This window comes from Coffea arabica, chromosome 7e (genome assembly GCF_036785885.1).
Source record: "Coffea arabica cultivar ET-39 chromosome 7e, Coffea Arabica ET-39 HiFi, whole genome shotgun sequence".
Lineage (NCBI taxonomy): Eukaryota > Viridiplantae > Streptophyta > Magnoliopsida > Gentianales > Rubiaceae > Coffea > Coffea arabica.
In genome coordinates, this window is record NC_092323.1 from 9054886 (window position 1) to 9076538 (window position 21653).

The window sequence follows — 21653 nt, forward strand, 5'->3', positions numbered from 1 at the left end:
GAAAAAAAAAATAGTACTACTAATTCGCCCCCATTTTCAGAGGCAGGATGTGGACGCTGGCAACAAAATGCAGGAAGCCCATTTGCATATTGATTGAGACTCCAGAAATCCAGATGATGGATATCATTTTCGTTCCCAATTTAACGATAAGGATCCAAGCTTGTTCAGTTCAAGAAAGTTTGTTTATGTTTTGCTGGCTTCGAAATTGTCCGCCAAATCCAAAAGTGCAACGCCTTCTTCACTTCCTCTTACAATCCAAATGCCCAGCTGGCGAGTGGTACTGGTAACCATCCCCAAACAAGTCGTAAAAATTCCAGTCCAGAAGGGATGCGTCGCAGAAACGCAGCAGAAGTTTCTCAAGGAAAGAATTGAAGGTGCCTGTCCAGCGTAATAGTACATCTTTCCGGAAGGACATGAAGAAAGAGTCTACTTAGATCATGGGGGTCTGACAGATTCATTATTCAACTCGCAGAATCGCAAGGCGAAAATAAACTAGCCCCAGATCATATAATAACTTAACCAGGCATTGTTGATACGGATGTTCTAATCAAGAGTTGTATACGCAAAAAAAACTGACGCTGAAAATTTCCCTCCCTGGCCTAGCAGCCGCGTTTAAGTTTCACAACATTGCACGAAGAAAAATCGAAGGGGCTGAATGGAGAGGAAGATACAACACTAAACAAAATATAACATACATTATTATTATTATTTAAATTGAGGTCACTTCCGGCTCCAAGGTTCCACCGCTTTACTCGTGCTAAACAAGCCTCGCCTCGCCGCCCCTCTCATTTTGGGCGTCTTCGATAAGGATAAAGAATGTCATCAACGCTCTCTTTTATTCGGTTCCCTACTTTACGCATGTTCTTCACCACACCCATGGCAACCAGGTTCGCATTTCTAGTGAACCTGCATTTACATTTTATTCGAGTCAAGTAATGAAGTCTCTGATATGAATTAATGAATTGGTGTTTGCAAGTATTGGCAGTGAACTATAAACGCAATATAATTCCAAGTTAACTATGTATCAAAAGTGCTTGCCTGGTTAAGAACTCATCCCCAGCAGGCTGTGCCGGTTTACGCGGACGAGGTTGTGGAATTCCAGCACCATCTACACAAAAGAATGACCAAATCTCTACTTAGCGATGAGTATCTATATACGTATAAATCAAGCGCCCATCCAGACTAATACTCCACAAAAAAATCAGAAACAAAACGGGAAAGTTGCCCAAATAGTTCCAAAAATATTTTCAATTTTCAATGTCCCAGTTTAATCATCAATCAAAGTTGGTTCAGATGCCTTTTTTCCCCAGTCAGCTTATACAAAGAGTAAAAGTAGACCCGACAGAAAATATAACCCATCTTCCTCTAGCCTCCCTGCCTCTTGTGACCTCTACTGACCTCTGCTCCCCCTTGCTCTATAAGCCCCAAACTCTCTCTCCCTCCCCCACCTCTAACAAGGCCACCAACTCATTACATCCAGGGGCCCGGAAAAATCAAGGCCCTAGGTTGTGCTTTTCACTTCAAGATGGGTTGCCTTCCAAAGTTCTCTTCGTTTAGCCATTCCTACAAACATTTTGAAGATTAACACTCACTCACTCCTAATTTGGCTTTGCCCAAATGTTACTTAGGTCACAAATGCATTAACCATTTCGTAGACCATTTCATTCTTCTCTATAATCAGATACAGGAAAACATGACATTCAGACTACAAAATTACGTATGGTCCGACATCAAGGAATTGAATTACCTAGTTCTTTGAGTCAAAACTTTGGTTGGTTTCAAACATAACTGATGGATTTACAAGGAAGCAGCGGACGTATAGTGCCTCATAAAAGTTCTCTCACGTTTTTCTTTTCATGTGTTTAGTTTTAACATCATTTTCATCTTGATTCATTGAAAAGCAAGCTGAATATCAGCTTTCAAGGCAATATACTTCGTAGCATCAATTATGCATAAAACTGAAAATAGATTGTTAAAGTTCACTGTTGGTTGGTGACTACCAAAGCAGGTAAACCATGATTGATTATGGACGCATACCATTGAAATCCTCTGTAAGCCATATTAACTACCTGATTCATGGGTAAGAAATGAAAAAATACCTTCTTTGTTATGGACATGAGCAGGAGTAGTCCCGGCATTAGTGACTCTTCTATCCACTAGAACCTGTGGCAAGGCATTAATATTCCAGCAACATTGTATTTTAGAATAAGAAGCCACAAAGCATTTCTATTCAAACATCATATTAGACGAATCCATATCATCTCTGGAGTCACTTGCCACCAACACTGTATAATAAGCAGTTCAAAATTAAAGGTGCACAGATCCTGCAAATAAATCACCTATTATTCCTGTGTCCCTTCTCAGTTTTGCATGAAACTTGGACACAGAGGATAGTATCCTTGGTCTTCAGTTTCTTGGCTCACTCAGACAAAATTTCCCCTTGCAATAATTTTGGTGGTTGAAGCAGGCAGTAACAATTCATAACATGGGGGCTAGTCGGCCAGAAATCAGGATTTTTTTTTTTTTTTTGGTTAGATGAGTTCTACTTCTAGCTGATTGGATGAGTGGGAAGAAAGAAACAGAGAATTAGGAGTCGGTCCGTGGTGAGGATATCCTTCCTTTGTAATTTTGCATCCAGTATGTGTAATACAATGGTATGCCCACAACCCATCCTCCCCCACAACCCAAACAATAAAAAACAATGTTAATAAATTAAAAAAATATTTTGGGCATTTCACAAACCAATAATGATATCGTGATTTTTATGGCTGCAGCAAACTAATCACCCGATTAACTTGGCGGTATGTACACAGCATATGATGGATGAAAAGCCAAGGACAACATGAAACTGAAAGATAATGTTGTCCAGAAATTGGGAGACATCCTTAAATTTGCTCATATATTTGTGTCTATGGTGTGTACTTGTTGAGCTGCTAGCTAGACATTCAATTAACTAGAGAGAAGGAAGCTTTTTTGCAGTTGAAATTGTACATTGTACTGACATTAACCCACAGAAACTCAAAAAATACCAAAATTTGAAGAAGCAACACAAAGCCACATTTCAAATCAACCACATCATCCCCCACCCAAAAGCCTGCCTTTGTATTATACATCAGTCCGCAAAAGGTATTCGCTTCATAGAGAAATAAAAACAAATGCACAGAGTTGATTATGAGAAGAATGAGATAAGGGCAGACAAATGGATGCTAACCTCAATTCCAACACACACAGGCAGTTCTGTTTCTCCCTCTTTTATATCACGTGGATGATCTTTCCGATCAGGGTAAACCGAGTAACCAACACATGCATATCTAAAATCCGTAAGCCTTCTGCCCTCTTTAGAGGCCTCCATCTCAGATTGGCTAACCATATATCGAGGTACTAGCAGCCAAATAAGAGAAACACGAGTCGATCAGATGTATATTTCACTTAGCACAACCACACATGAGAAAATGCATTGACAAATACTCAATCTGTGAGATGTGTAAACTGATGCATCAATTAAAACAGGCGACTAAGCTAGTGGCACTAAAGCATAGAATTCTCACATCAACATGAGCCCATCAAAAAAAAAATGCGCTAACTCAAAACTCCACCCACAGAAGTGAATTGAATCAAGATTAGTGGCACATAACATGCATAAGGGGGTCAACTGCAGCCTAAATGACACCACAATTTTGCATACCTACATGCAGCTTCAAAATGGGGGAAAAAACCATCCAGTGGAAAACAATGTATCCTCAGAATTCAAAGCATTCAAAGAGAAGAAATGTTCAACAGAAATCAGCTAAAAGAAAATCAAACACGCATGAATATCACGATGCTTGTGAATTCTACAAATCTACTTCATTCCAAACAACAACAAAAATTTGATGTCTCCTAATAAATCAAAGATGTCAAGAACTAAGAACTGCACTTTCCTCGTCACTAATGCTAAAAAATTAGTGCATTCAAAAGCAAAGAATTTTTATCTTTTCAACTATAGAATTAAAAAAAAAATTAACCAGTAAATGGCACCAACAAAGAACAAAGGGCACCTATAGTTCAGACCTTGGAACATAAACGAAATGTAATTAAGTCCTAAACCTGTGAAAAAGATCACAACATTTAACCGAGAATTTGAACATTTCAAGTAAAAGGATTGCATAAAAATTGAATCGTTTTGGTGTAATACCATGGGGAAGGGAACGGCTGATGCCGACGCAAAGAGGGTTGCGAGAATTGGATTTAAAAGTTGAAGAATAATACAGACAGCCCTTGCAAGATTTCCCCTTGTTCACACTAATTTTATCCTCCGATGATGGTGAGGAGGCGGAGGAGGAGGCTGGGGCAGCATCTTCTTTATCTGTTTCATTTTGATGGCAATTCTTGTTGCTGTTGTCGAGGGGAGAGTAATCTCCCCGGCTACCGCTTCCGGCCTCGGCGGTCATCTTATCCTCCTGACCCGCCACAATCCTCTCCAGCTCCGCTTCCTCACCCATCAACCTTTTTTGCTTTTTTTTTTCCGTCTATCTGCTTCTTTTGTACAACTCTTTTGTCAATTGCAATTTGTGAACTGGGACTCTGGGGAAGGACGACGAAAGAGCTCGAGGGCGAGGCTCAGCGCTAGAAAACGAATCGAATGATCGATTACTCGATTTCTTTATAGACAATAAGGTTTGTACCTCTGGAAGTTGATGGTTGTACCAAAAATCTGAAAAAAAAAAATGAAGAAGAAATTAGGCATATTGCGCTATCAGTAATTCGGAATGTAACTATTAATGGTACCCCCCGCCCCCCAAAAAAAAAAATTGGGCTCGATTTTCTTTTTGTATAATCGATTACTCCATCTTTAGCAAAGATGGTTTCCATGATTGATTCTCATTGGCGGAAGAACTAGTTTTGCATTATTTTTGAAATTCCTTCTTCCTCCTCCGTACCTAAGAACTTCTACGTTGTCGATTGTAATTCACAATGCGGATAGTTTCATAGTGTAAATTTTCTTTTTAACAAGAAGTAACTCTTTCAAAATTTTTGCCATGTCTTTCCAAATATAACTATTACCATGATGATGGTTATCGGAATTAATCCCTCCAAAAATGCCTCTTCTTCAGATTACCTATCTATATGTTTAATTGAATCAATCCACCCTCTACAATGTTATTAATTGTTTTAATTAGATACAATTGGGTTGAGCATTCTAATTTCAGGCTGAATTTGGCATATGATGATTCCGTAAATTGATGTGCAAAGTAGGAAGTTTTGATTTTTTTTTTTTTTTTTTTTTTTTGACAATAGCAAAATAGAAAGCTGGGTTTTTGAGAGAAATAGAGGCTTCATTTAACACCTTGGATCTAAATAAAGGGCTTGATTAATTTATGAACCGAGTTTGTATCTTATTAAGTTTACCCAATTAAAACTCAAATCAAAAAATTTCGTAAAAGGACTGTGGCATTTCCCAAGACAAGAGAGGAAAAAGAAAACTTACAGCATAAAAGAAAAAAGAAATGAAAAAATGTGTTCGGTTATTATTTACGAGAGAGAAACAGTTTATCGTGAGATGTACTAATAATAACAGGCAACCCACTACTCTGAGGTCCATTTTGCAAAACTGCAGATTGTAGCTACCAATTTATACATTCACAACTTTGACTTTTGACTGTCCCTATCAACACTTTCGTTTTTCCCAGTTTAAACAATGTACGAGCAGGTCCCAAGTTTCCCTGCCTCAGATTCGTCCCTCCCTCTCACTCATTCTTCATTATTTTGATGCATTCAACACCTAAAGCACTGGAAGGCCTCCAATCTTATTAAGAACCGATTTCGATCAAAACTACCGCTACGTTTTCACAACAGCACGATTGAGGACGGGATAGGGGGTGTCCAATTCAAGTTGTTCTATAATTTGTGGAGTAGCCCATAGGTAGGAAGAGTGCCCATCAATGAGTTCAGTGACATCAACCTGTCGAGAGAGAGAGAGATTAGAGGACAAGGTAAAGAATAAAACGTTGTCTTATCAATGAGCGTGAGTATATATATAAAGCATTTGAGGGTGAATAAAGGCTTGCATTCTCAACTCCTGGAACATCAACCGGCTGAATTCCTGCTAACCCTTGAGTGAGAAGGCTGTTCAAAAACACAAAACGGGAGTCATTGAAATTTTAAAGAGCCCAAGTAGTAGAGGAACAATGAAAACAAGAAGAGCAGACTGATATGAGTATCAAGACTGCCATCAATAGAATCATGGAAAGACCACATATAACATATTCAACTACAAGCATCCAATCATTCCCAGAGTCAATTCAGGATTTCAATACGGGTGGCTTGGTTTAGCAGCATACCTAGCTCGAAATGCAATTCCAAGCATCCAATCATTTGTAGAATAAGCGTTCACAAATCTTCCAGCCACCACCTACAAAATAGCCAAAGAGAACATTGAAAAGCGACAAGATAGGCAATTGGAAGTATGTAACAAAACTGAACATTGCCAAACTACTGGTACCTTTCTTGCAGCCTCCCAATTAACATCTTTAATTGCAAGTGGTGCCCCAAGAAGAATAACTCGTTCAACCAGTCCAGCTGCCAAAATCCAAGAGCAGCATCACAATCAAATGAACTAAAGGCTAGAGATAGTACCTCTTAGCCACTACTAATTACCACTAGTATCTTTTTCAGCCAACGTCTGGAGGCATTTGAAAATAACTCTTGCTGCAAGCGAGAATCCTACAAGGGTCACAGGCCTGAAATATTCAAAAGAGCAACCGAAGCACAGGACAAAATTACACAGTTATCAAACTTTCAAGGTGATGAAATAGTAATAAGCCAATTTTGTTCAAGTAGTTTACCTATTTCCTTGCAATCCATTAAGCAACACTTCTGCAAGTAGTGTTCCCGCCTTATCTGATCTACAGATTCCAATCAGTAAGAAATTATTGCAAGCCACAAGGAATTGATTGAAATGAGTTAGATGGCATGCCACAGAAATTTAGTGTTAATCAGAAAGTGAACAGTGCTTATGACTTACTTGGCATGATTCACTAAACTTAACCTCAAAAGATATAATCCACAAGGTCCACTTTTCTTGAGGATGTGAACCCAACCCATCCAGAACCCAACAGTAGTAGCGTAATATGCCAGTTACTAGCATTTAAATTTCCACAAGGAAAAATAAAAAGAACTTCAACAATCAAAAAGGAAAAAGCATGGAACTGCAAATTTGTTTATGACAGATGAAACATTTTTGCCTAATTTAAATCATCCCATTAGATATGGCGTCAGATGTTCCCGATCTTACACAGTAGGGTAAACAGTAAAAGCTTCCTCAGACACAACTTGCACGCAAAAGACATCTAAAACAGTTTCTCCCAGGGATTTACATTTTCTCGACAAGTACCAGTCCATTGACAAGTAATACCTGTCCAAAGCAATCGTCCACTTGCTGTCAATAAAATTAGTAGCAGCAAGTAAAGTTGCTGGCCAAGCCAATGCCGCTACAAGTGAACTTAACACAGTCAACATAGCCCCCTGCCTCATCAATTCAGTAGAAATTTCTAGAAAAAAATAGTATTGATATCAATCAGTAATGATTTATCGTCATGCTAATAAAAAAATAATGACGAGTAAAAGTTACGTCTATGAAAATGCTTACTTGAAGTAAGCCAATCCTGAATTGCTGTGCTCACTGCAAGTAAATGTTTAGACTCCCACTGCAGCGCATACCTGGAGAAAAAAATCATGAGTGTGGAAGTATAAAGGGAACCGCCTATTGAATAGCAAATCACAATGCTTTAAACAAACACTCAAATTCAGAGTTATGGGTATGAGATATGGGAATATTATTTCCCTGGTTTATTTGCTTGATTTCTGGAATTTGACTAAATAGTATTCAATTTCTGGAATTTGATTAAATACTAGTCAATTTCTTTATGACAAATCATCTTTGGATAGTGTACCACAGGCCAAAAAACCTATCAACGAAAAGACTACAGTAAAATACGTGCTAAAAATTTATAGAATTTAAATGTGCAATATTGGAGATGGTGTACCTTTCCAAGTTACCATCTATTCCTTCCCAAGGTTTTACAAAATCTTCCTCCTCACACACAAATCCAGATATCAAGATCTCAACCGCCAGCCTCTGAAACTCACATCAAGAGGAGAAAAACATGAGACATGAATCACCAAGAACAAATTGAATGCTTCCAGATGATGACAGAACTTTTCAGTTAATAAGACAACAGTTAAATAGCAGAAAGGACACAAAAGATACTGGCCAAATATGCCTGAGGGACTCACCCCTTGGTTATGGTTTTGTCCAATAGCTTTGAACTCAAACTCATCCACATCTCCCATTCTCCTGGCCATTTTGGTCCCAGTAAGTCCAGCTCCAGCAGCTGCATTTTGACAAACCATCAGTTAGAACATTTTGAAAATTAAACAAAGAGGAAAGGGTGAAATGAGAGATTCCTCTTCAGTTTATGGGATGGAAAACGTCATATTTTTTGGCGTCCTTCATGAAGCAGAATACTCATTCATAGCTTTTGGATTAAACCTGAATTAGTATGGAAAAAGGATATTAAAAACAAATCTCAATAGAAGTTCTGATAAACAGTCGTGCATTTACCGCCAAATGAAGCAGCAACAGCAACAGATCCTGCAACACCTCCTGCAGCACTTGCAACTGCAGCAAACCCACTTGCTCCAATCACCGGGACAAGGGTCCCTAATGTCGGTGCTAAAGCACTAAATCCTGCAGCAATTGCTGGAGCAGCTAAACCTGTTGAAGAATCAATAACAAGCAGAGACGTCAAGGTCATTGTTTCAGAACTTCAAACAAAACTAGTTCCAGATACAAAAATGAACAAACTAGTTCATTGGCCAAGTTAGGATATAACATGGACTCAGAATGGCAAATATCATACCACCAGTGATTGCCATCAATGTCCCTCCAGTTAATGCAGCAGCACCAATGATACCTCCTCGTTTCCACTTAGACCAGGAGCTTTGTGGGGATTGTTTCTCTTCCTTTGATTCTTCATCTTTTAATAGAGCCATTGCAGAACAAGCAATCATAGTTTCAATTGCTTCCTGCAATTACATGTTTTCTAAGTGAAGTCAAATATGGAATACAGAGCGTAGTTTTTAAGTAGTTTTATATTACCTGATAGAACATAAAAAAAACAAGTTACTTGTTAAAAGCACAGGCAAAGAGAAAGAAAGGTCAATCATCTAAACTACAAATAAAGTCCCTCTACTAAATTCATTTCATCTGCTAGAAAGTAAACATAGCAAAAATTTATATTTCATACATATTTCTCATGCATGAGTTCCCAGTAAGAAAAAGAAAAATTACCAAATATTAGCACTCAAATGGTATGTAAAGGCCATTTCCCAGTATAGTGGCAACAATAGAAATACTAAGCATACCATTTTAACCCACTTTATGTCAAACCAAGTTGCCAGCAACCTCAAAGCCACACGGTGCCGGGCATCATAGCCCCTTCTTCGTCCTTTGACTTTCTTACTGTCTTCAGGAGTGTCAGCCAAACAAGCTGAGAGAAGCTCATAGAGAACTGCCACTTTCTTTGTGTGGTCAAGCATTGTTAACTCCTCCGAGGGTTTGTCATCAAATTCACCAGTTGACTCGACACGTATGTCTTCAATGGTGGATGGCTTACCACCCATCTCCTGCTGATTTTCAGCAGTAGAAAACTTCTCCCGACGTTCACTCTCGTACTCACGTCGCTTCTCCTTTTTAGACTCGTAATCAACAGGACTGCTCTCGAAACTTGATGCCATTGCATCCACACCTCTTGACAAAGCGAGCTCCTTATCAGCTGCTTCCGAAGATCTATCACCCGTTTCCTCAGAAAGCAGCCTCAAAAACTAATGGCACAAGATTGAATAATTAATTCATAATCACGATGTGAATCAATATACTTAAGCAAGTAATGACTAAAACTTTCTTAAATTTTCCAAAAAAACAAAAATGTAGAAATTGAAGAGATAACAGAACTAACCGCGCCAACGTGATGTTTAACGGGTGTACAAGCAGAAGTTTCCTCGAGTCCTGACCATGCTTTATTATCTAAGTCCAGATACCTATTCAGCTCGCATCAGTTATAAAAATGACTAATCCCAGTCCGGATAATCTTACATAAAATGTAGTCACAAGCGGGTCTAAATCTTCGCAACAGCATCTAACCATTGCAGCATTAAGTTAACAAATAGGAAACAAATAACATTTCTAGATGGCGCGCGCATATGTTCCGTAAATGGATCAATTAAATATTTAAAAAGAGAGGGAAAGCACGGTACTTGAAGATGGGGCGGAGGAGGTGGGAGGACTGATGGACCCAAAGCTGAGGATCGTCGGCGACAGAATCGCTACTGCTGCTGCCGCTGCTGGTGCGGTCGTGAGTTGGTCCGGCATCGTCGTCGTTTGAGCCCAATTGAGAGGTCTGGAGAATCTGAGACTGGTGAAGGGCCAGCCCAAAGAGAGCTCCCGCCGCATACCTTTGCGTCGGTGATAACATCGACGACGACGAAGAAGAAGAAGACGATGACATTTATCTCGGTTTCAACTTATTAAGAAATTGAAGAAAAGCTAAAAGTAGAAATGCACTAATTCAATGAAAGTTGTAGTTTGGCGTCAAATTGAATGATGTTTTGCTGTAAAAATTAAACGAAAAAGAATTGAATGATGAAGCTGGTCAAACTTCAGTTATATTTGTGTAATTTGAATTGTTTTGTCGTTTGCATTTTAGTTCTGTAGTATGTAGTTTTGGTTTTCTGAGGGGACTGAGGAGGAAGAAAAGACGAAAACGACAACGTTCTTAAGCCGATGGGATTCATTAGACCATGTCCAACTCCGCGTTTTTTTTCTTCTTCTTTTTTTTTTTTTTTCTTTTCGGTCCTCCTTTTCTGCCCTTTGCATGGGTGACGTTTGGTCGAGCCAACAAACAACCTAACCGGCTTATTAATCTCGTTAATACACTCTAATTCTTTAACTTTTTACCAACGGGTTATTAAAAAAAAAAGATCCCCCTCAATTAATCAATCAATATTCAATAGAAAAGGGTAAATCAGAAGAACGGCAATTTGCCATGTAGAGGATCTACATTTAAATGTTCATAGAGTAGTTTACAAGGGGAATGCATCCAATGCAGCATTCGATACAGAACCTCCTAGGTGGTAACAACCTTGAATTACTCATCTATACAAGGCTTATTATCAAGCCCTACGGCTAATAACTATATGGCCGGGGCTCCATCTGACACGCACACTTTTCTCCTCGACAGACCGTGTGCAAGGGAAAAGAAACCGCAACAATCTTTTCCACTAATAATTTACTACCACATTACAATTAAATTATTTGGACAAAAAATGGCTTAAACTTCGACAATCTTTGGAGTTGAATTAGACCATTAACTACGTGAAGAACAGCTTCCGGTGAAAGCTGATTGTACAAAAAAACCTATCAGATTGAAAGATGACTTCATGGATGAAGATAATCACATGATGCACCCTTTTTGCAATGCCCGCTCTCGTAAAATTTGCAAACCCGCTGCCCCTTGTGCGGTGGTCTAGAATATCCACCACCTCCACCACCATGCGACTGTCTACTCCACATTGGCCTTCCCCTTCCAAATCCTGAGTCCCCACCTTGGAAACCCCAGTCTCTTGGACCAGCAAACCTTTCGCCATTGTATCTCCGCGGGCTATCCCATGGAAGGCTACCATTATAACCTCCAAGATTGTAGCTTGGATTACCCCACGGAGGAACCATGCCACTTCCCCAACCCATGTTCGGAAAACCCTGAGGAGATCCTCCCCATCCCATATTCATATTTCCTGGCACTCCTGCCCAACCAGCATCCATGGACTCCATACCCCTATTCCGTGCCATAGTTGAGCCAACCATGCCTTGACTCATGGTGCATGCTGGGGGGGGATGGACATCCAACCCAGTTTCCCTTGGATCAACAGGGGCATCAGCAGATTTTGTTTCTCCTTCGCTGCTTGAAGTTGAATGCCCACCAGACGCTTTCAAGCGGTCAAAACCATCAGCTTGAGAAGTCCCACCTGGATCATCTGTCACTGAGGGAGGAAATTGTACCTCTCTATTGGAGCTCACAGCATCACTTTTGCCCGCATCAGCAGTTGGGCTCAACTCCTCAATGGAGCTAAAACAGTCATTTCTACAACTATCCATCATTTCGTCACTGCATTTCATGCCAGAAGTAGGCGAAGCCAAGCCACTTTGTGACTCCATGGCGTCGACTTCAGCCAACAGATCCGATACTGATTCCTCAGCCAAAGTGCTGAACTCAATCGGCTCATTGACAATTGCCTGCCAGCTAGAAATATTTGAAGCAGGCTGGCATGGAGAAGCATGTACAAGTTGGGTTGTATTATTTATAGAACCTGAAGTAACGTGATCACCCAGTACCTCAGGTGGTTTAAGTGAAGCCACAGGAGCAAGACTGGTATCCCATTCCTGTACAGAAGGCTTTGGATCAGTAGGGGAATATCCATCCCATTCATCAGCTATTTTTTGAAGCTGTGCCCCACCAACTCGCAGGCCAGAAGTGCTGTTCCAGCCAGGTCCCGAATCTGGAACAGAAACTTTAGGCAGCGGAGATTGGTTGGTTTTGTCAATCTGTTCTCTATCATCTCCACCAGTTGGGATTGGTGAAGGACTTGGTAAAACCTCATTCTTCGGCGGATATGTAGTACCTGCCAGGTCTTCATCCATTGGTTCTGGTGTAGGATCCGGCACATCATCATCTATTGGCTTAGGTGAGGGACTAGGCAAATCTGATTTCTCTGAACCCTGGACATGACCATCAAAGCCAGACTCTTGCTTTTCAACATCCTGACCTTCCAAGTTTGACTTGCTTGTCTTAGGTGTTGGGCTTGGCAGATCCAAGATATCAATATCACCTTGCTGTTCAGCTGAATCACTTGGTGTGGTAACAGAAGCCAAACTAGAGTTACAGTCCTTGCGGTTTAAATCTAAGTTTAATGGCACTGACCTACAATTCTGTCCAGAAGATTGGCCTACATAGCTCTGACTACTAGATGACTTCTCATTACACTGTACACCAGTTGCCTGATCTGTTGGAGTCTCATGTGGACTCTGATTCTCGTGATCCAAGACAGACTTAAGCTCCTCAATTCCATACCCTCTTTCCTGATGCAAAGGAGCTACAAATGTCTGGTCAGGATTAAATGAATGCAATGTACCATTGTCAGAGGCAGGCCCATTTTCTTGAGGACGAGAAACATTATGTAGAGAGCGGTAATCTTTATGGAAAAACTCATTCAATGCATCAATCAACAGTACAGATTCATCCAACTCGTTAATAGTCCATATCCTCATGTCAGCTGGGAAGTATCCAGTTGTACTCCACTTCCGCAGCTGCACCATCGCAAATGGTCCTTGAATTCTACCATTTGGATCCCGATAATGCCAAATTTTCTCCGTTTCACTAGTATTAGCAGGGGTTGAGCTTCCTGTTGGTAAAGTTGCAGATGAAGTTTCAGATCCAAACCTTACCACTTGCTGATTACCTGACCCACTTTCAGAGCCACTAACAGGAACCTGCATTTCATTCTTTGCAGGACCACTCCGTCCACGTGCATCTCTTTTTTGCCTGGATTGTTGAGATCTGTTCATTCCATCCTCTTTAGCTGGGTAAGATATAGTGATGATTCTCTGATTAGATCACAACTGAAAAGTTATATCAGCATACCAATTCCTAGAAAAGTTTAAAAACTAACCTCTGCTCTTTGGAGAGATGGATTGGCTTTCATTCTTGTTAAATGAAGAAATTTTTGACTTCAACAACTCACCTGCAGATAATAGGCCAGGTAATCACAAGCTATTCTTGAGCTTAAAGCGGAAAATGGAAAAAAAAAAAAAAAAGCAAACGTCACAGCAACATTCAATCAACCTTGTCGTTTGCCATCAGTACCTGCAATGTCTTCTTCGGATTTATAATTCGGATTCATTTTTGGATCAGCATGCACTTTAGGAATTTCAGTTAGTCTACGTTGACGTTCCTCTGGCGTTTTAAGAAGCTGCAGCTTCTCTATGCATTCTCTAAGCGTGAAACTTGTCAAGGAATTGCATTGAGGCAATTTGATTTTCAATCGATATATTGGGAAGGTAGAGAACAAAAATAACATATTGAGCTCAACTGTTCAGCTACCAGTTACTCAGCGCAAGGAGGATAAAAAAATACAGTTTGAAAATTTGAATTCTAGATTTATCAGATGTGAATACACCTTGAGCACAACTTCTTGACAATAACAACAAAAGCCACCATTTGATTTTCCAGAAAGTTGTTTAACCTACAAGGTCAATGACTATAGCTAACTAAAAGGCAAAATATGATTTGAAAAAGGGCTAACAATTTCCTTCCGAGTTCCAACCCACATAGACATCCAATCATAATTCGTTAAAAGCACTACTATAGTGAAGAAACTCATACAAAAGTTTCTATATTAATTGTAACATTGTACTTGATATATATTTCCTTTTCCTTCCACGTATATTTTCATGCAATTCTACTTCGTCAAAAAAAAAAAAACCAAGGTACGCATAAGACACTGACGTGTCTACAAATAAATTCTATGTTAGTCAGTTTTTCAAGTAAACTAGATAGAAGTACATAGCTGAACAGTTTTTTCTAGAAAGGAAGGGATGGACAACAAGTACCCTACTCACAAGGCATGGACACCGGTTTTCAAACGGTTATTGTAAGCATATGACTATTCTCAGGTACTATTGCCAATTATGACAAATCTAAGAGAAATATCTTGTATCACCTTTATCTTATAATCTTTTACACCACACCCATATGCTCTCAATCCCAGCTTGACAAGTGGTAGTTACTCATGTTAAAACTTACTATAACATCATGACCAATAAAATTATTTTGTGTAAATGATTCTGTAAAAATTCAGCTTCTTAAGTCACTTAGAAACTTCTAAATTTTTTTCACAACATCAACAAAGTCATCTTTTCGCCATTTATATCTCAGACTGATACTACTGTCCCACTATAAACTACTTTACAGGGCTTGATGCTATCAACAGAGGGAAATGAAAGGTGAAGGCAGACCTAAATAACCAGCAATTTTCTTTTTCGTTGGGGCAGGGAAATTGCGTCCTGGGCTGGCACAAAGATTAAACATCAAAAGTACAAATACATAACTTTTTCCATATACATCCAAGAACCTTGTAAGATAGCAAAAAGCCTATGGAATCCAAATTGTTGACTGCAATGAATATTAACTAATTAGACTTCAATATAATTAAAACACATCTACCAGAAAAGGATATTGTTTTTTATGCCCCTTCTCATTAGCTCGATCGCGAAGATGATTGAGCCGCAGTATTTCTGCTTCCAGCACCTACATTTAAAAAAGAAAAAAAAAAGCAAGAAAATATAACATTATAGAGCATATGTAAGTGAACTATTAAAGAAAGTTTAAATTCAACCAGCTGCTTGTGATAAACAGGAAGAAAAAAAAATTAAACAAATACAGGAGAAGGCAGGTAATCCAGTTGAAAAGAAACTACTTACATCATTAAGCTTCACAGCCTGGAGTGCAAAAGCTTTTGTTTGAATTTCACCCTACATCAAAGCACAATATTAGCAAAGATGGAAAAGGTAGCCTACCCTAAAATAAGAGCAACAGCAGCAGGTACACTTACTACAGTCCAGTGTTTCACAAGCCCACATCTTATACTCTGCCGAAGACGTCTACATTCCTCCTGAAAATTAGATTTCATTAAAAACCACTTCAAGTCATTATCTTCCACTATTAACATGCAATACTAGCATAAACTAGTGAACTTCATACGTTTTGTATCTAATAGGCTAATTGCTCCCCATTTGTTGGAAAAAAGGAACAATTTGTTCTCTCAAGTTTTGCCAGAAAAAGTATCTAGTCCTTTAACTTTCCAATTTCAATCAACTAGCAATATTGACAGAAATTTGCTAATATATGAGATTACATGAACTAATAAATCGATGCTAAGTCTTCCCACCTGAGAGAAATTAACAACTAATTGCACTATTTTCTAGCTCTCTCTCTCTCTCTCTCTCTCTCTACCCACTACAATTTGCAAATGATATATATACTAGTGACCAGAACTGCAAATAGCGCAACATCTTACATAATTTTTACAATGCCAGATAGAATTCAAAATTATCCCAATTTCCTCATTCTAAATGAACTTGGGTACTATAATCTTCTTTCCCATTAGTTGGAAACAGCTTTGTTGAATTAAAACTTTGCTTCTTCTAGACTCGGGATGTAGAAGATGAAGATTTTAAATATGGCCTTAATAAAAGGACTTCACCAAAATACTTGATTTCTTTCCCAATGACCAGAACTTCCATTATACTTCTAATAGCTTCGTGTAAATTACTACTGCTCTGTTGTACCGAAAGGGAAAGACAATCAAACTTCAAGTAATATTGTTTCCATTTCTGTATGCGGTACTAACATACCATAAAAATCAGTAACATACTGTATAAAGAACAAGAAGTTATTTACTGTCAGTAGGATACTAAAAAGAGAGGTCAACATCACATAAGATGAGGGAAAATCATGACACAATCAACAAAAACTCAAAAAACCACTTGCTAGCATCAAAAGCCATCAACGAATGGATAAATCATGCACTACTCTACAAATACATGTCTTCTGGATGCAGCTGGAAGTTGAGAGAAATAACTAAGAGTTTCCGACATTATGAACACAATGTACCTGAGAGAATTCTTGATTGGATATTGCTTCAATTGATGTAGTCTCTTTCTTGTTCAAGTTCAGTACTTCTAGCATGACATGTGTCATCTTATCACCAAGTTTATAAGCCATGGAAGCCTTGCTGGTACCTGTATCAAAGACATTGCTACCTTGACCAATTTGGAAAATATCTGACTACATAGCACCATATAGTTTGAATGTGCTGTGAAGAAAAGCAAGGTGTATACCTACGACTTGTACAAGCCTGTAAATATCTTGCTTCTGGTCATTACAAGATACTCTTATCCGGACAACTGAGCCAACCACCTTATCATGGAACTTCTCCTCATCTCCAAGGAGGTTCTCCAACAAATTACGCCTCAAGTAAATCAAATTAATGTTGTGAAGATCAATCGCAGCATAATCATCCAGATTGGTCTGAGGTGTTTTCTCTTCACCCTTTCTTCGAGTTTTACGTTTCTTACCTTGATTTACCATAAGGCTATTTTTCTGATCCACCCCCACATTGCCCCCAACGCTGCCAACAATTCCAGCCGGAATAAAGGCATTGTTCTGATCATCCTCTTTTATGAGGAAGTGATATTCAAGAAGCTTCAGCATTTCAATGTGGCCAACACGTGGTTTCCCAAACAGATTTTTGAGCCTTAAATCACAAATAATTTGACTTTTCCGACGAGGATCCCGGAGATTGTTTCGCTTTATATACTCTAGCAAAAGTGCTTGGACATCAAACTGAGACAACATGGATGTATCGCCATTCCTCACATGTGCGACCAACTCCAAGAGCTCTTTAGATGCCCATTCCTTGCATTCAGCCAAATTTGTGACTTTGTCACTGTTTATCTTTTCTGTGTTTAGGAAGGAATCATGGTTCAGTAATTCAGGTTGTTCTTTGGGAACCTTTGACTCCAGATGCACAGAGTGGTCGGATATAGGAACCATGCAACCATTTGCAAAATGATTTCTAGCAGGTAACTGCTGCTTATAATCCATCATAGCCAACCCCCTCCATGGATTTTTAGCTTGCATGAGCTCATTTATTGTCAAGGATAAATTACTCTTCAAGTAAAGCCAGTATACCTTGAAAAGATACTCCCAGCTAGTTTTATCATCAAAATCCACTTGTACCTGCACAAGGCAATAGATTACATAAGCGGCAGCACAGACCCATATCGGAGACAAAATCTCAAGACATGCAGGAATAAGCTCATACAACCCAGGATAGTAACCCAATAATCCAACCTAAATGGCTACGATAATTGCATGAGAGGCACATCCCATAAGTTTCATCTGCCCTCAATGTCATTTGTACTTAAAACAAAAAATACTCAAGACATAAGGCACCAAAAAGTCTAAAAGTCTAAAAACTTTCCACTTGCTAAAATGCATCTCATTCCCATCCAGACTCCATATCTCATATCCTTTCTGGAAGCAAATAGAACCGGTGGCCCATCATGTACTATAATATCTTAATTGAGTATCACAACTTCAGTGTATTGCTGAATTTTCACTGTACTCTATGAATCACAATATAAGCCATGTCTAAGAACTGTCTAATCTTCATGATCATGGCTACAGGTTAGCAAATTTAAAGGCCAAACTTATTGCAGCAAAGAAGATCGAACTTTCTTCTCAGTTCTCACATGTAACATTCTTCAAGCTAAATTCAAAAGTTTGAGCAGAAAGTTTAGCTCATACCACTTCACTATTTCCTAAATCCTTGTTTTCGATCAACATAATGGTTCTCATGCATGTTGTGCAAAAGCCTTTATTTCCTCTGACGCAGACATACTCCGCATCCTTAGTGCAGCCCTTGCACAAGGAGTAGGTACAAGTGTAGCACATGTAATGAGCTGCCTTCTGACAAACACTACATATATGCCAACCTGAAAGAAACACAGCCATTAGAATCTTGAATGGTGTATCACTTCAGGAAATGAAAGTAAATTGTGCTCATTTTCAGGCAGACAATTATGCAGTTGCAGAAAACCAACATATTCATTTTGGAGAACTATTTTAAGCAATACTCGTAACAGAAATTGCAAAAACACCCCCCTTAGATTTGTGTAAGTAGCCATTTCAATATCTGATATTAGCCTCTTCTCCAATTCCAAATTCAGGCCACTGAAGCATGATAAGGCTTTCCTACAGTGGAGCACTCAATAACCCGACCAAAGACAGCAAGTAGTCCACACAAACAGATTTAAAATTGCAAGTCAGCTGTATTTGCAAAAGGGTCCTCCAGACAAACATATCGTAAAAGCTTTGCACACAACTAGCCCAAAGAGTATTGGAGTTGAAAGAACAAGTGAAGACCATTCAAGTTCATACAAATGAAAAAAGCAACGTATATCAAGAACAATATCTAAGAATACAACAATTAAGAAGAACATAAAAGGATGGCCACACAATAGAGGAACAGAGGAAAAAAGTTTTAGTGATCAGAAAAACAAGATGGATAGCTTTAGCAACAATATTATTATAGTTGAGATGAATACTACTCATGGTAAAAAAAACTCAGCTTGAGATTTTCCCCTCACAGTGCAAGACCATTCTTTTAGAGATATTAATGCTTAGAACAATGTCTACCATGGGAATTGAACAACAATTAAGACAAGAACAACTACGTAATTTAATGATGATGTTGTACTAAACATCCATATTAAATTATAAGCATCTATAGTCTGTCCATAAAACAAAGATATTGCTTTTTTAGTGCAAAATAAATGCTGACATTTTTTAGATTGTAGAGCTTAGTGACTGTTCTCATAGTTTACCAACTACTGATCATATTTGTGCATGGGACAGACACCTTTCTACTAGAAAGATACAAATAGTCAAAAGCCCCACAAAGAAGTATTAAAGCGAGAAGCTTTTCTTAGAGGCTTAAGATGAGAGGTTTATCTGCATGGGAAAGCAATCAGTTTATTGCTAGGCCACATTTTCTTTACATGGTGAATTAACTTTCTTTGTAAAACATCCAGTCTTTAGTACGAGCAAGAAGACCTAAATGACATTCCATGCAAAAGTTAGCTCATATACAATAAAGTAAAAACTTTGATTGGAAAAGATTCTAAAATGTCGAGTCAGGAACCACAGAATGCAACGGAAAATGATGAAAATCAAACCAGAAACCACAACAAGTAGAGCAAGAAAAATATACCGCAATTCCATTTTGCTTTAGATCGGAAAAATGCCTCGTCACGCTTAATACAAGCTGGATGATACGCCTTCGGACACCCCCTAACCATTAACAACAACAAATAAATAAACTAGACTATCAATTCTTGTTAACTAAGCAGCTAGCTCCCTCTAAGCAACTTTAAACTGCCATTTTGCTGTGATAAGCACTTCAGAAATAGTGACAAAATCCCAGTTTTTATGCTCAATTGTGAAGGGAAAAAAGAAAGTGATGGAGACAAAAAGGTTAACAAATGAGCCACTCACTTGCGATCACAAAGCACGAGAGAACCACCATCAAAGCAAATAAAGCAGACGTCTTCCTCCTCTTTATTCCTTTTCGGGGGCGGGGGTTTAGGCGGGGCCGGGGCTGGAGCCAGGGCAGCATGCCCCTTGGGCGGCCGTCCACGTTTCCTCTTCTCCATCACTTGCCCTACAGCCCCAAGCGTGGTTTTATTCAGTTGCACAGCTGACGGAGGCACCTGCTGGGGTTCTCCAGCTTTAACCGGCACGGCAGCATCTCCGGCGACCGCCAGGGGAACTCCAACGAGCTGGGAATCATCCATTTCCCGAACCAAACCGCACTGGTCAAAGCTTTGACTAGATACAGTGGTCTCTGCACGCGGTGCATGTAGAGCAGAAGATGAATCTCCACCGTCCATAGGAGAGAGAACGAAGGAAGAAGAAAATTGAGCTCCAAAATGAGGCTTTTTATTGAAAACCTAGAAATGAGAATTGGGGGTTGTATCAAGCCCCGATGATCGAGAATTCAAAGAAGCGATCATTGACCTAACTACGTCGTTTTTCAGAGGGAGAGAGAGAGAAGAGAGAGACAGTTAGACGGTGGCTTGATAAGATTGGCTCAGGCCAGCCGTGCGCGTAAGATAGAGAGAGAGAGATGGAGAATGAGTGGGGTGTTGGGGGATGATTGTGTCAGGCCCCAGTTTCTAAGTGTTGTCGTTTGATGTGGAGTGCTCTGCGTTTGAAGGTTTGAAGGGTAGCAGTCTTAAACGACGTAGTTAGACTAAGTCAGTTAGTTGGAGTTAGTTGCAACAGATAACAGAAATTGTATAAAGGTCCCTTTCAATTGCTGTATTTGATTACCAGATTCATAATACAAGAATTACTTTCTCTTTCTTCTCTGTTACTCTCTCTTGCCTTCTCTCTTTTCTCTCGATTTCCCTCCTTCCCTAATTCTTTTCTTCCAATCTGTTACCGATCGATCTAGCTCAGGAGTGCTTGCCTGACAATTGGTATCAGAGCAGCCGATCCTTGGCTGCTTTGGGCACCACTCATGGCTGAAAACACCAGGTATCGTTCTCTGGAAGAACAGCTCAAGAAGCAGGAAACTCGACTCCAAGAAGTAATGGAGACCATGGCGGCAGCTCAGGCTTCCTGTCAGAATAGCTTGCAGCAGAAACTCCAGGAGGAGCTCGGACAGAACAACGCGAAGGTAGAGGCGATGGTCGGTAATTTGGATCAGAGGTTCAGTAAGATGGAGATGAAACTCAATGCATTGTTTAAGGTGATGATGAAAGAAAAAGGTATGCAGGAGACAGAGGCAAGCTCGTCAGAACCACTTCTACCGACTCCTCCGCCGCATTGTAAGCTCATGACGTCCACAGAGGTGCCTGGAGCTCAGCAGGAGGTGAGAACTAAGAATTTCACTCCTAACTTGCCAAGACTTGAAATACCTATGTTCGCATC

The 21653-nt window shown here is 39.5% G+C and overlaps 3 protein-coding genes across 5 annotated transcripts; all 3 read right to left on the minus strand.

Moving 5' to 3' along the window:
* Positions 1–484: 484 nt before the first annotated feature.
* On the minus strand, positions 485–4917 carry LOC113702388 (uncharacterized). The gene is made up of 5 exons (XM_027223576.2): positions 4175–4917; positions 3212–3381; positions 2100–2163; positions 1039–1108; positions 485–906 (listed from the first exon to the last, which is right to left on the minus strand). The coding sequence occupies exons 1-5, from the start codon at positions 4479–4481 to the stop codon at positions 786–788; spliced, it is 732 nt and encodes a 243-aa protein (XP_027079377.1). The 5' UTR covers positions 4482–4917; the 3' UTR covers positions 485–785.
* Positions 4918–5487: 570 nt separating this feature from the next.
* LOC113702493 (uncharacterized) lies at positions 5488–10694 on the minus strand. Of its 2 annotated transcripts, XM_027223728.2 has the most exons (15): positions 10297–10694; positions 9999–10080; positions 9406–9864; positions 8901–9066; positions 8603–8755; positions 8275–8372; positions 8025–8116; positions 7628–7698; positions 7394–7529; positions 6825–6884; positions 6637–6719; positions 6482–6558; positions 6321–6391; positions 6048–6105; positions 5488–5941 (listed from the first exon to the last, which is right to left on the minus strand). In XM_027223728.2, exons 1-15 carry the CDS (start codon positions 10545–10547, stop codon positions 5819–5821), a joined length of 1980 nt encoding a protein of 659 aa, XP_027079529.1. In that variant the 5' UTR covers positions 10548–10694; the 3' UTR covers positions 5488–5818. The 2 variants fall into 2 exon arrangements, 1 of the variants encoding a protein (XP_027079529.1); XR_011818447.1 differs by lacking the exons at positions 5488–5941; positions 6048–6105 and having other exon boundaries at positions 6354–6391; positions 6637–6702.
* A 365-nt stretch (positions 10695–11059) lies between these two features.
* On the minus strand, positions 11060–20869 carry LOC113701197 (zinc finger CCCH domain-containing protein 44-like). Of its 2 annotated transcripts, none has more exons than XM_027221728.2 (11): positions 20214–20869; positions 19930–20009; positions 18465–18652; positions 16994–17894; positions 16767–16894; positions 15706–15765; positions 15575–15625; positions 15331–15401; positions 13959–14092; positions 13765–13836; positions 11060–13674 (listed from the first exon to the last, which is right to left on the minus strand). In XM_027221728.2, the coding sequence occupies exons 1-11, from the start codon at positions 20606–20608 to the stop codon at positions 11477–11479; spliced, it is 4278 nt and encodes a 1425-aa protein (XP_027077529.1). In that variant the 5' UTR covers positions 20609–20869; the 3' UTR covers positions 11060–11476. The 2 variants fall into 2 exon arrangements, with proteins under 2 accessions (XP_027077529.1, XP_071915918.1); XM_072059817.1 differs by having other exon boundaries at positions 13938–14092; positions 20214–20809.
* Positions 20870–21653: the final 784 nt, after the last annotated feature.